General features: G+C 35.7%; 1 protein-coding gene and 1 non-coding gene across 2 annotated transcripts; one reads left to right on the forward strand and one right to left on the reverse strand.

The window, feature by feature from the left end:
* Positions 1–2,881: 2,881 nt before the first annotated feature.
* On the reverse strand, positions 2,882–4,694 carry GATA6 (GATA transcription factor 6). The gene is made up of 3 exons (XM_007046705.3): positions 4,468–4,694; positions 3,968–4,324; positions 2,882–3,865 (listed from the first exon to the last, which is right to left on the reverse strand). Exons 1-3 carry the CDS (start codon positions 4,576–4,578, stop codon positions 3,164–3,166), a joined length of 1,170 nt encoding a protein of 389 aa, XP_007046767.3. The 5' UTR covers positions 4,579–4,694; the 3' UTR covers positions 2,882–3,163.
* Positions 4,695–12,725: 8,031 nt separating this feature from the next.
* Positions 12,726–12,797, forward strand: TRNAP-CGG (transfer RNA proline (anticodon CGG)). The gene has a single exon. It is a non-coding gene; the product is annotated as a tRNA-Pro (tRNA).
* The last annotated feature ends 940 nt before the right edge of the window (positions 12,798–13,737 follow it).

Below are 13,737 nucleotides of genomic sequence, written 5' to 3' on the forward strand. Positions count from 1 at the left end.
TCAAGATTTCAACTATTTCCTCATAATAGCTTATTTTTTGCTTTTTGAAGACATACATTAATCAACTAACCTTTTAAACTTTTAAATAAGATTGAGAGATAGATAAATCAATTTATTTCTTAATTTTTATCTAATTAATGTTTTAATTAAAAACATCAAACTGAGTTATCAATTGATATATTTAACGAGTCTATTGGATCAAGCTCTCAAAAGGGTATTTTGATCTCTTTTATTTCAATTATATTTATATAAGCAAGATGTGTTTCATTTTGACGATGAAACTCTTTTTTACTATTATTCCATTGATGTTATATTTTGATATTAACTTATTGTTCGAGTGTTATTTTGGAATTAGAGTTATTTCAAAATATCTTTAAATTCTTTTTCGTATAAAGTATTAACAACAAAATGATTTAGAATCTCGACAAAGAATCATGGGCTGTGCAATTATCCCAAACATATGTTTATTTTTTCCAATGGCCGCTTACCTAATGGTATGTTCTAGCACATACCATGTAAAGATAAAAACTTTGGACAAGGAAAATCCAATTTCCGTTATGGGATTGGGAGCTTTCAAAAACCACAAGACTTGACAAACCCATCTTTCCTACCACACCACACGCTTTGTCGCTGTTCTGCCCTTATTTCCAAACGTTGGGACAGAGTGGTTGGAACCGGTGAGAGATAGCCATCACGTGATTGCCACGCAAACAATTATGGGATGAGGGAGGGAGTGATCCTGATCAAACTCTCCCTACTTTGAGAAATTTCTTGGTGGGATTTGGCTTTCGCATTGGTTGCCACTTCATGCTGAGATTTTCCACACCATGAATCCACAGAGACGGTGGGCATAGCGGCTCCGCCCCTACCTTCATTGCCCCATTTAAATACAATCAGATTCTTTCAAAACCATTGGCCTATGAGACATATGGCCAAAATTATCTAATGTTCTTTTAAGTTATTTTTCTTTGGTTAGTCTCTCTTTCCAGCTAATAGTCTGATTTGAAAGCACTTCTCATTCCAGGTAAGCAATGATACGAGTCGTATGTTCTACAATTAATATTCTGGTGTAATCTCTGCATCAGAATTTTATGAAATTGGTTATCGATGATAATATTATTATAAAAAAATGTTGTAACAAGGTTTATTTAACAAATTACTTTAATACGAGGACATAAAAGTTCGGTAACCTAAATATCTAATCATTTCTAAGTATCGCAGGCGCCATCAGAATCAACAATAAACTGACTCGCATTTGACTGGAGAAGGCTAAGCAAACACAATGGGACATATGTCATAGCATGCTATAACTAACCAGTCAATCTTAAAAGCTATTAGCTTGCCTTGGTCGCCCGGCAGTAAATTGCCCCGCATGCTACGACGCCAAGTACAGTTTAGACCTTATCCTCCCTCACCGTTGACCCAAACACATTTGTCTCCTTCATGGCTTTCCAAGCTTTTATCTTTTTTTTTTTTTTTAAGTCTAAATTCAGCTGACTGATAAAGAAAAACTAAGGGAAGGAGCAAAAAGTCAAGTCATTTTGTTTTGTTAATCTCTCTAGTGTTTTATAGTACTTAGTATGTACTAACTTGTTTATGTTCTCTCATGCATAGATGAGAGAATCTAGGCTTTTAAAATATGCTCTTCAAGAAAGACAATAAGGTATCTCCTTGTGTTATAACAGTTATTATCTCATTTCAAAAAGTTAATTTATTAAAGTGTCTAATGTCTATATTTATACGTGTAAAATGCTTTTTACTCATTGGATGTGAAATTTCATAATATTTTTTTAAATTATTTGATGTGAGATTTTATAATATTATTTTTATTTTTATTACTTGTGTTGATGTGACATTAAAATAGAACTCAAATTAATTTTAATATCATTTTATCATGAAATTATTATTGTCCATCTAAAAAATTAATTTTTTAAAATGTGCAGTATGTTATCAACAATGTACAAGATAACCAATTTTCAGCACAATCTATTCAGCAATGAGTATATTAAAATCGATTTCTGATATCACTTTATCATGAAATTATTATCCAAACTTGATATCCAAGGCATTGTAACAATCTAAAAGATAAACCAACATTCAGCAAAGCCTGTAAGGCTGTGACTATCTTCCGACCCTATTAACTTTTCCTATAATCAAACAGGCAGAGGACGCATGAGTGTCGTGATATCATAGGCAGGGATATTCCAGGATGTCATCATTTCCACCAGACTCGATGGAGAAAAACAAGAGCAGATAACTGAGTCTGTTTCTAGGTGTTCCAAGTCATAAATCGGTTGATTGCAGGGAGGCGAGGGGGGGTGCCTTTCTACTAAAGATTGCTTCCGCCCAATCCACCTCAGTCCCCACCCTAACTTTTAATTTTAATGCATCCAGGAGGGAAACAACAAAAGGAAACAGGGCAGGGCAGAGGCAGAGGCAGAGGCAGAGCTACACCCCTTTCAAGAGCATCGGTAACTTCACCTTAAAAACCAAGCCCCTTTTTCTTAACACCAGTCCAAACGTTTGCATTTACAAGGAAACAACTGAGAATTTGTCCAAAAACCCAACATCCAAATGTCCATATTCCGTCCCAGAATGAAACATCAAACACGAAATTGCTCCGAAATCAACCCCTCGAGAGCCCTAGAAGCTCAGTAACTTGTGAACACTGACTTTGGCCTTTCAATTTCAGAGCCAAGAAAAAGAAAAATCAAAGCAAATTGCAAAGAATATCAAAGCTGAGTGCGTAGTCCTCACGCCAAATACAGTTTCCCATTCACAATATTTTTGCTTTCCAACGGCCATTCCTGGAAAAAGGTCGAACGGTTCAATCTTCGAAACTTTATACTTCGTTAATGGAAACAAAAAGGAAAAAGAAAACTGTAAAAAACCTTAAATTAGAAATAATTGAGGGGGGAGAAGTGGGGAAAAAAAAAATAAAGGGATACAATTAAAGCTCTTCCTAAATCGGTTACAACTCTAGAAACCTACCGCACCCACCCTGATAATGTTGAAACTAATGTACAACTCGAACCGAAACTAACTCGGGCCTTTCGAACCGGACCTGGTCCATCTCTATCTCTCTCTCACTGTTATCCTATTCAGTATTTTCACTACCGCTCTAAAAATCTAGTACGACTAATTTTTTTTTTAAGATATAATGTTATCCAAAACTGGGTACAACTGGCGGAGCTAGGCCGGGTCCGGCTTGACCCAAAGTTTCTTTCTTGCGCCGCATCTCTAGAACTTTCCGGTGATGGTTCGAGTGCAACTCGCTTGAAAAAGTGGGACTACAAGCTGGTCTGTACTCGGGTAAAAGCCGTCCCGACTTAAACCGGACTCCGCAAGCGTTACACAAAGTCTTAGCCCCCATTGGACCGGCTCTCCATTGTGGCGTCTTAGTGACACCGCAATGGCTGCACCTACGCGTCGGCTGGGTCCCGTTCCCACCGGTTGAGTCCGTCGCTGGTCTCTTCTTATGCTTCTTAGCCGGTGGCTTCTCGACGGAAAGCGGCTCGGACGGTTCAAAGGTTGAACCTGAACCACTGTTTGGGTAAAGGAGCCATGGGCTCGAGGGGCTAGAGGAGGAAGATGATGACGTGGAACTTGAGGAAGATTCTGTAAGAGAAGGGGAAGCGACAAGGGACCAAACTCTGCCTCCAGTTCGTGTGCGCTTGCTTCTGGCTTTGGCTGGAACAGGAGTTTTAAAACATGTCGTGATAACTGGTTTTTCCGGCTCAGCCAATATGTCAGCTTGTAACTTCGGGTTTTCCGTTAGCGTTCCGGTGGGATACGCCGTAGAGTGTTCCGAGAAGGAATCCTCAACGAAATGAGACAGCCATTCGAGGTTCGCCACGTCATCCGCCTGAAAAAAAAAATGGCACTTTTTTCACCATTGACATCCATACCCCAGAACAGAAAATAGCGAAAAGCAAAACTTTTTCTTAAAAGAACAGGGTTCATTTACCGGAACAGCTAGTTCGCTGGTGGGTAAGGAACCGTAATCAAAATTCGTAGTAGTGTCGTTAGAAAGATGCTCCTCTTGGCTTAGCTTTTGTCTCTTAGGCGAAGAAGAAGAAGAAGAAATTGGTGCTCCTTCGTCTTCCTCTTCTTCTTCCTCTTCATGCTGCGGCTGCTGTTGTTGTTCAAGGAAACCCTCTTCGTTAGTGAAGTCAAACAGGTCGTCGACAGAAAAGTCATCAGAAGAAACCCCATTCTGTCCATTAGCAAGCCAAATATCCTCCAAAAAAGCTTGAGGGCTTGATTTCAAAGCCATCTCCTTCCTAAAACTGGTCTTCAAGGCCGCCTCAACGCATTCCATTTCCTATAACAACACCATAAATCAAACTCAAAATTAAAAAAAAACGCACACACACAACACCCAGAAAAAGAAAACCCCTTTTAACCAAAAAAAAAAGCTAAGAACTTTCTCATGTCACGACTGTCGTTTCCAAAAAATTGAAATACCTGAAGAGAAGAGGGTAAGAGCGAGGGAGTGGTCGAAGGGAGAGGAGGAGGAATGGAGGTAAAGGAGCGGAAATGGAAGAAAAAAGGGTGGTGGTGAGTTTGGTAAAGCATTGAATGAGGGCAGAAAGCGTCCGTGGCCTCTACTAAAAAGTGCCCGTTTTCTTCCTTGTTTATCTCTCTCTCTTAATTTTAACCTTTTCTCTCTCCTCTACACACAAAAAAATTTCTCCCCTCGTATTTAATTCCCCCCCTTCCTTTATACGTTGCAATTCTCTCCCTCATAAATTACAAACAGAAAAAAAAAAAAAAAACTGACTGAATTTACGAAAGACTACCCCTTGGATTATAAAGAACAGGACTTTTCACTGTCCTCGTTCTGTCACAGTTAGAAGGTCAGGTCGGACCAAATCCTCAGATTCTCTGGTTTTTTCTTTTTTTTATTATTATTATTTTTTTCAGGGTTCTAAAAAGAAAAAAGAAATATGGTGTTGTCCGGCCTACCAAAAATAAAACCAAAGATCGTGAACACCTAGGAAACAACAACCTTTCTGTTCTTATTCTTTCTTTCTTTCTTCTTCGTCTACTTTTTTTTTCTTTTTCTTTGTTCTTCTTTCGTAAGAATTCGGCCCCTCTCTTTTGACTAATTTACGTTTTTTGCCTACCGCGTTGATCGCCGCTCGTCTTGGTTGTTCACCACTTCCCTTTCCTCTTTTTCTTTTTTCTTATTTTGTTTATTACGAAATTTACCCCATAAAAGGCCAAAAATCAAAAATAGACACCTCACTTTTTCTTAAAATCAGAGAAAAGTGTGGACCGAAAGAGTATGCATTAGTATTGACAAAATATTTTCATTTTTTTTATGTGATTAAGATACGATTAATGAAATATCTATGAACTATGAATTACAAGTTATAAATAACATTAAACTGTGATTACTACTGTTCTTAATCAAAGTGGTACTGTAAGTACATTTCTTAATTACTCTTAATTTAAAACACAATATTGTAGTTAATTATTTGTAAATTTGATCAAAATCAATGGCTGTAAGGTAGACAATAAGTATATTGTATTTATTTGAATGCTTCGACTGCTTGACCAATGTACTTCCTTTCACGGAAAATTAATATGCTTTTTTTTATAATGAAAAATGGGAAATATTACTAAGAAATCTTAATGAAAAAAAATGAAGTTGTCATAATTATCAAAGTTATTATTACCAAATTCTCAATTCGGTCCTAAACATTTCTTTCTAATCGCTTGCGTTTAAAATAATACACAATCATTAAATCGAGGGACCAAAATTAATCAAGCAAGTACCCCTTTTTTACGTCTTTTATTTACCTCGAGACTCAAAACCACGGTCCATGACTAACTTTAACATTAAGGCATGAAGAAGAAAAAGCAATGCAACTAAAATGGGAAAACTATGTATGATGAGGGAAAGGGGTGTGGGTGATATTTATGTATTTGATAAATACTAAAGTAACCCATTGATAATTATGACCAACGTTTGGGACAGGACATGCCTTCTAAGCAAAGACAAAGCTCAAAAAAAAAAACACCAACAAAAGTGATGCACAGACCAAAGCGAGCTACCGGGATGGGGTGGGGTGGGGTGGGGTGAGGTGGGGGGGCGGGGGGGGGGGGGGGGCAGCTTTTGTCCCCACGTACCACAACTCAAAATGATTCCCTAAGTCTCATGTCACCATAATTATCTAGTACAAAGTTTTTTTAACACTAAATTTGGTATGAACCGTTATATTAGTTGAAAAGCAGGGATACTTTCGTCACTAAAAACAAAACAGGTAGATTTGTGTTTGAATACGTAGCTCAGACACCTAAAGCTGACGGTGTTTTACCCGGTGAAAAACAAGTAGAAGCGCCTGGGGTGAGGGGGGGATGGGGAGAGGGCGCAGTCGTTTTCAGCCGTCCAGGGATGATTACGTGTCGTGTTTCGATTGGAAGATGACGTCAGGTCGAAACCCAAATTTGAGTTTTCGAGGGAGTTTTTTTTTTTTTTTAATTTGAAATTTATGTTTGGAAAACGGAACGGACCGAAACGGTTTCAAATACGGTGGTTTTTGGCGGTTTAATTGAATGGATGCGGATTGCGGAGTGGAAAGTAGGAAAAAAAAAGGAGTGACGGTAGCAAGAGTGGAAAGTGAAATTACTAGGTTACCCCTGGCCAAGGTTAGTGTGTACCGGGTGGGGAGGAGAGTAGAGAAAGCACACAGAAAAGTACGGAATCTTCTGAAATTTCCAATGACAGAGCCCTTAGAACATGTCTCCTTCCTCTTTTTATCTTCCTTTGTTGGCCTCTTTCTCTCCCTTTTTTTCCCCATTTTAACCTTGCCCCTCATCTTACTGTATTTAAAAAAGTTACTACCAAATTGGAAAATTCCATCTCCTGTGCCCTACAGTTCCATACCCATGGTTAATGAGTAAAATTTAATGTAGACAAAGGGCTTCAACTGAACAAAACTGTTTCCTCGTGACCATATATGCAATAAATTTTATTTATTTATTGATTTATTTATTAATAGGACCTTTGAATTTTTTTAAAATTTTTTCCCTCCTGACATCAGTATTGTCAGCTGTAAGCTTGATTGTTCCCACGAACCTTGTTTAAATTTCAAAATGAAACCAATTAATTAAAAGGATTTAAAGTTGGCAGTTGGGTTGGGGGGGAAAGACTTGATTTGAATGATGGGCTATGGGCTCCATGCTTTTCCTACCACCTGCTTCATTTTAAGAACTTTTAATCATATGTTTGTATATGATATGATGCTTTTGGATGAATTGGAGAGAAAGAGAGACGAGGAAGGTTACATTGCCAGTATACGTACCATTCTCTAAATTGTGAAAGTAGATTTCAAAATCGACAATATCTCGTAACTGAATACAATTTAATAATATTTGCATCAACAATGAAAAAGACCCGCTTGTCTTTCGATAATATATTTTTATATAATACGGTACAAAGAAGAATAAAAAAATTTCCTCACATAATTCTCTTAATCGTTTTTAAAAGATAAAATCGTGAGAGTAAATTCTTAAGTAAACAATATCTCGTAATTGAGTACAGTCCAATAATCTTGACATCAACAGTTATCTACACGCATTCCTTTTAACCTTTTTCCACCCTGTATACAGATACCAAATTTGAAGCTGCAATAAGAAATTGGAAAGAATGTGGGACCATGTATGTATATAGAGCATACATTTTGTGAAGTTTGCTCAATAAAACAGTATACCTATAAAAGGCTTGTCTTTTTTTCCCTTTTTTCTTTTCCATATAAAGAATTACCAATTTTTTTGAATCATATAATTACAAGGCAAATAAATTCGTGTAGGAGCGAGGTAGAATGGCAGGAAATGGTGGTCCCAAATGCTGGGTAACATTCGAAACCATTTTTTATTTTTTGACGTAGACTTCATCATGATTTATGAGGGGGTTGGACGATGCCAAGTAAAAACTTCTGGTAGAAAAATTAATAGCTCTAGTATTTGGTTGTTGTTGCAAGTTGTATTTTTGGCAGAAAAGTGAAAATGCATCCACACGAAATCAAATTAATTGTTATCTTGGTTAGTTGGCTATGAGATTAAACATGTGTGGTGTGTGTTTGTGTTACCAATCTATATTTTTAACTCAAAAGATGTCACATCAATCAACAATAAAATGAGTCTTAATTTATTAAAAAATAATAAAATGTATTAATATTTTTAACTTTTAATCATAATTACATGTAGATTTATTAATTTTTCATTTGAATATTTTGTTTTTAAAAAATATTTTTGCTTGATACATAAGCTATTTCGTTAGTCAATTGTCTATGTTTCTGTTACTTTGATGATATGATAATATTTTTAAAATAATTTTAAGTTTCATTAATTTTAAAAATTACTACTATAGAAATTATAGTTTTCATTTTTAAAATTTTTGTCTCTTTTTTTGAAAAAAAAAATTCTTTCCAGCCATCCAAACCAATGGCACTCCCCAAGGAAGCACCGATTTGATGCTCTTCAGGACAGGTGAGGGCAAGGAGATGGGTGGTTAGTCAGTGTAAGGGAACGTCATCAGCAACTTAAGAGAAAGGAGAAAGATGAAAAAAAAAAGATATTTTAGACATTTCATATTTAAGAATTAATGTCATTTATATGTTTTGGGCGAAGTGTTCTCTTTAAAAACTAGTGGTTCCGCATGTAATTATGGTTAAAAGTTGAGAATATTAGAACCTATTTGGTCTATTTTTTTATATTAAAAACTATTTGAAGCTCTTATGAAAAATAATAATTTTTAAAATTAAGCTAAAATTGTTTTGTAAGTTATTTGGTAAAATAAATTAAATTAGTTCTAATTTTGGTTAAAATTAACATTAAAGATATCCATGTCATCTTCAATCACTTAATAAACCGAAATGCAACAAATGTGTTTCGAGCTTATATACAATTTCAAATGTTAAAAATTAAATAAATCGATACAGAAACAAAACAACTTCCAAAAGTTGTATAGTAGTAACAATATTATATTTTTGTTGATCTAGCAAGTAATCGGACCATAATGCTTCAATTCCCTAAAAAAAAAGAAAAAAAGAGGAATCAATGTATTTGATATTAAAATTTTTTTTGGTGAAAAAAAGAAAAAATCTTTAAATAGTATCTGAATGTAGTTTTGAATTTTTTGTCTTCTTTTCTCTTAATTATTGTAAGAACAAAAAAATTTCAGATTTTACTATTTTGTTGCTGAGCTTTTGTTTTTATTTTCTTTTTTTTTTTAATAGTCTTTGTAAATAGGGGTAGAAGAGAGAGATACGATTTGCATTGGAGAAGGATCAATTGTAGAGAGAGATCGATCGAGAGAGAGGTTTTTCTTGAAAAGCTGAGGTACTTTTAAAAGTAAAGAACAGAAAGCTTGTCTTTGCAATTTTTTTTTTTAATTTTGTTCTTAAAAAGAAGCAACGTTTTAAAAACTTTTCAAAATCTTGTTTGCTTGGTTTTTGCTTCTAAGAGGTGGATAAATTAAAAAAAAAAGTAAGGCCAAATAGGTACTAAATGTATTGTACCTTATAAGAAAATGTCTTCCTACACTTAATAAGCATGTTTTTTAGATTAGAAATATGGACTCGTAATAAGTGATATCAAAACTTATTCAACTTTTGATTGATATGGATAGATCTTAATTAAGTTGGGTCACTTTCCTCTACGAGTAAAAGAGCCAATATGTTATGGTGCACACCACACCAATGTACTAAATATTATCCGTTGTGATCTATTGGGCCTCACTTCACAGTGCATACTAATCTGTAAAGTGTTATCCATTTTGATCTATTAGACCTCACGTTTTATAGTACAAGTCAATCTGCAAAGTATTTTCCGCTTTATCTATTAGACCTCATATCTTATAATGCAAGTTAAAGTGACCGTGGCACAATGCAACAAGACCTATAAGAAGTTAAACCATGAACATCCCTTCGACTTCTACACATGCATGAATCGAATTTAGTTTTCCTATCAGCTTATAATCAAATTAATTAAAACAAGTTGATTTTAATTAAATTAATTACATTTTAATTTATTTTTGGAGCTTGTAAGCCAAAATCAATTTCTTTAATGTACTAACATTATTAACTACATGTCAAGTGGATCAAACTTGAACTTAAAGTTTGAGCTCGAATGAACTGAATTGAATCTTTAAATTCTATGTACAAAACAAAAGTACTGTCTCTGTTTGTCCAAGCAAACCTGTTCTAAAGCATGTAATTAATTTGTTCAACTTAACTGATTTCATCCTTATCTAGCTATTTCATTCGTAATGAGTATGTATTGTGTAGTCACCCACACTTCATCAAAGGTGAAGCAAGGAAATAAACAACTACTGTCATCAAGAAAAGTGTAAACATAATTATCGAAGGTTCATTGAACATTGCACGCGTCTTTATGTGTTTTTACGTCTTTGTCTTGACGTTATTGATTTAATTTATAATTTGTATAATTATGATAATTATGCTAACAGGAAAGAATCTGAATGTAATTTCCATTGTTTCGTTTACCCTGGAACATGTTTTTCACTGCATCCTCGTTAATCTGTTTAGGGTAATGACGCAAAGGCATGTGCATGGGATATTGTTTACGTGCAAAGCAAAAATTGTTCAAAAGTTCAAAACCTTTTTTTTCTTTCCTTGATAATCACCTGTCACAGAAGAAAAGGAAGAAGATGATAATGGGGCTGACGTGACACGTGGCAACATCAGTTAGGTGCATGAGGATCAAGGGAAAAAATGCCCCATGGGCGTGTCACGTGAGGAGCAATAGGGAAGAGGGAAAACGGAAACATCACAGGTTTCGGTGCACTCACATGCATGGCGCTCAACTGCACACACAACACGACAATGGCTAAGAAGCGGGTCCCAAAGCTTTAGCAATTTGCTTTCATTATCTATTTATCTGCAGCGTGCAAACTTTTCAAGCATTGGGAATCACCAAACATTTGAAACCACTGTGGAGAAAAACGAAAGGGACCCCCATAATTTGTTCTACTTGGAGGGATATGGTGATCACCATATCAGATTTTTCCCCAAGAAGAAAACGGTCATATTAGAAAATTGATGGAGTATCACATCAGTAGAAAGTAGAAACGTTTCCGGACTTCATTTGGGTCTTAAGATAGTGCAACGTTGCTATTGGCTTGCATCGAAGTAAGCAAGTTGGTGGCTATTTAAATGATGAAAATCTATCGTATACGTAAGAGTAATTGTACAGATTCAGTAATACAGTTAAGGTTACCATACTATTAACTAGTTAGATTGCCGATATTCTGTATAGAGGTAGAAAGAATGAAGTTTGTGAAGGCTTTATTTTGCATGAATTCAAACTACTAATAACTGGTTCAAGTGAATATGGTTAGAGAATTGTCTGACTTGATACTTGAACGTGTTTATGCTTTCTTCTTCCTCCATTTCTGATGATGTATGTTTCAGATTTCATTATGTATAACATGGTAATATCGCCTTTTAGGAAAGTGTTTATGTCAGATTCTTGCAATTTCTGTGTCATTGACTACGTGGGATTTCAGAAACAATGTTTGAGGAAGTTGAGACAGTTGATTCAACCATGAGAATTTGGAAGGGAAATGTTGAATTCATTGCTGATATTAGTAATAGTACCAGAAACAACATCCAGATAACTTTCACTCTCTCCTGTTAGCTCGAACAGTATTCTCTGGCTTTCCTGTCGAAAGTTGTTTGTCCGGAACGTAATGATGCACACAATAAGGATTGCCTGCATAATGGAAAGATGAAATTATCTGCAGAAACCAGAGTAAATAATAAGTAATTATCCAGAGAAAGCCTGAAATTTTATATTGAAATATGCCAGGATATGTAGAAACAAAAGGGTTATCATGGAAATACAGGATTCATCAGTACAGTAAATGAATGAAAAGCATCGATTCATGCGGTGCACCAGCACCACCAAGGACTTTATGCACGTACGTTTATCTCCAAGCGGAGACCAATCTCATTATTTGTCCAAGATTTGATGGAAATTACTTGCCCGACCTAATCAGATTGAAGTGTTGCTTTGCCAATAAACAAAATCGAAATCATATGCATGCATACCCCAGTTCGGCAGTTTTGGTGGATGCTGTCTTTCACTTTAAAGCATTAGCAGCGAGAACTAGTATATTCTGGTCCCCTACAAAGAGTGCCTGACTGACATCTGAGAAAAGTGATCAGGGGGTTTCTTACAACCAAAAAAAAGGATGACATGAAACGATTGCAGCTGATGACAATGGGCCACAAGCACTTCAAAGGAAGGATACAATCCAAGGCATTGTTTGCTCTGCAATGTGCATATGTATCCAGCCTCTCACAGTGGTTGAAACTAGACTGTTTGATCAAGAGATTACTGTATGCATTTACCACTTTTACTCAATGATGGTAAAGAAATATATGTTACATTTGCTTTTCCTGTCAGAAAGTTGCAAATCTCTGCAAATCATCCGAGGGGTAGAGAATGTCTTAACAAAGATCTTAAGAATGATACTTAAGGTATAGGGCGTCTAGATATTCTAGATAAGTGACATCGAAACCGATATTCAAGCAATTTTCATCGGATCACTTATCCCCAAACTAGATTCAAAAACAAGTAACGCCCTTCTTTTCCAGCTCTGGGAATTCTTGAATTTTGCAAAATACGTCTTAGTTTTGCGATCTGTGCAGACAGAGAGAAAAAGGCAACTAATTCGGAGGGTCATCAGAGGGTGTTTGGTCTAGTGGTATGATTCTCGCTTCGGGTGCGAGAGGTCGCGAGTTCGATTCTCGCAACACCCCCATTCATGCTGTGGTTTGCTTCATTTTAGTAGTACTGATCAGATCCCAGCACTGATCCAACTGAAAAAAAAAAGAAAAAACACTCTGTACTCTGAAAAAAGAAATGACCCTTTTTGAGTTTTGACCTTATTCATACTTTTCCAAAGTGTGCAGGCATGTGTACATATATGTAATCATTGGTTGATTGTCTGAATAAATTAGTTTATCTGTTAAGAGATCCTTATCCTTTATCCTCAATCTCCTTGTCCTATATGAACTTATAGCTTCCTCAGAAGAATCTGAATTCTGTAACACACATTATGTATTTCTCTGTATAAGCTACAGTTTGGGCTTTGCAGTTAGAAGTACATTTGCTAAAGATGAACAGAAATTCTTTCGCTTAATGTCCTTTTTATAATTTATTGGTCACATGACATAAATTTATGGAAAAAACATCAAATGGGGTAGGGGGTCAGATCTAACACCTAATGTTTTACTAAGAAAATAAATGAAGAACAGCACCTGTTATTTCAAGCCAGGGTAATTTTTGGCAAAGGCTGTGGTCCTGTAATTGGGAGCAATTTTTAAAATTAATCAGGCAGTATCTCAGTTTCCCTTCCTCTTCCCTCTTGAAGACAAAATTTTGACAATTTTATCTTTGATTAGACTATTTTGTTCAAGTCCTAGGATCTGTCCGTTGCTCCCTTCGTATGGACTCAAGTGTCTGTAGTTAATGATTCTACCTGTTCACAATAAATAAAGTCTTCAGTAGGAGCTGTAGCCGTTAGAAAACAGCTTCGTTATTCCATCCCTGGCACTAGAAAACAAGTATGAGGTACAAATTGGCAGGAGTTCCTCGATATTAAATTTAAACTTTCCAAAGATAACTTTCTCTAACAGTTTTTTTTTTAAATTCCCTGTAGATATACAAATAGTATATCTTCTGAAATTTGGTGAGCAA

Source organism: Theobroma cacao, chromosome 1 (genome assembly GCF_053813885.1).
Source record: "Theobroma cacao isolate CCN51 chromosome 1, ASM5381388v1, whole genome shotgun sequence".
NCBI lineage: Eukaryota > Viridiplantae > Streptophyta > Magnoliopsida > Malvales > Malvaceae > Theobroma > Theobroma cacao.

What these genes read in the sequence shown, in the direction of transcription:
- GATA6 (XM_007046705.3), bottom strand. Translation starts at nt 4,578, where the DNA reads ATGCTTTACCAAACTCACCACCACCCTTTTTTCTTCCATTTCCGCTCC. An exon ending in TCTTACCCTCTTCTCTTCAG is followed by an intron (nt 4,325 to 4,467) that starts GTATTTCAATTT and finishes GTGTTGTTATAG; the next exon opens with GAAATGGAATGCGTTGAGGC. An exon ending in CCAGCGAACTAGCTGTTCCG is followed by an intron (nt 3,866 to 3,967) that starts GTAAATGAACCC and finishes TTTTTTTTTCAG; the next exon opens with GCGGATGACGTGGCGAACCT.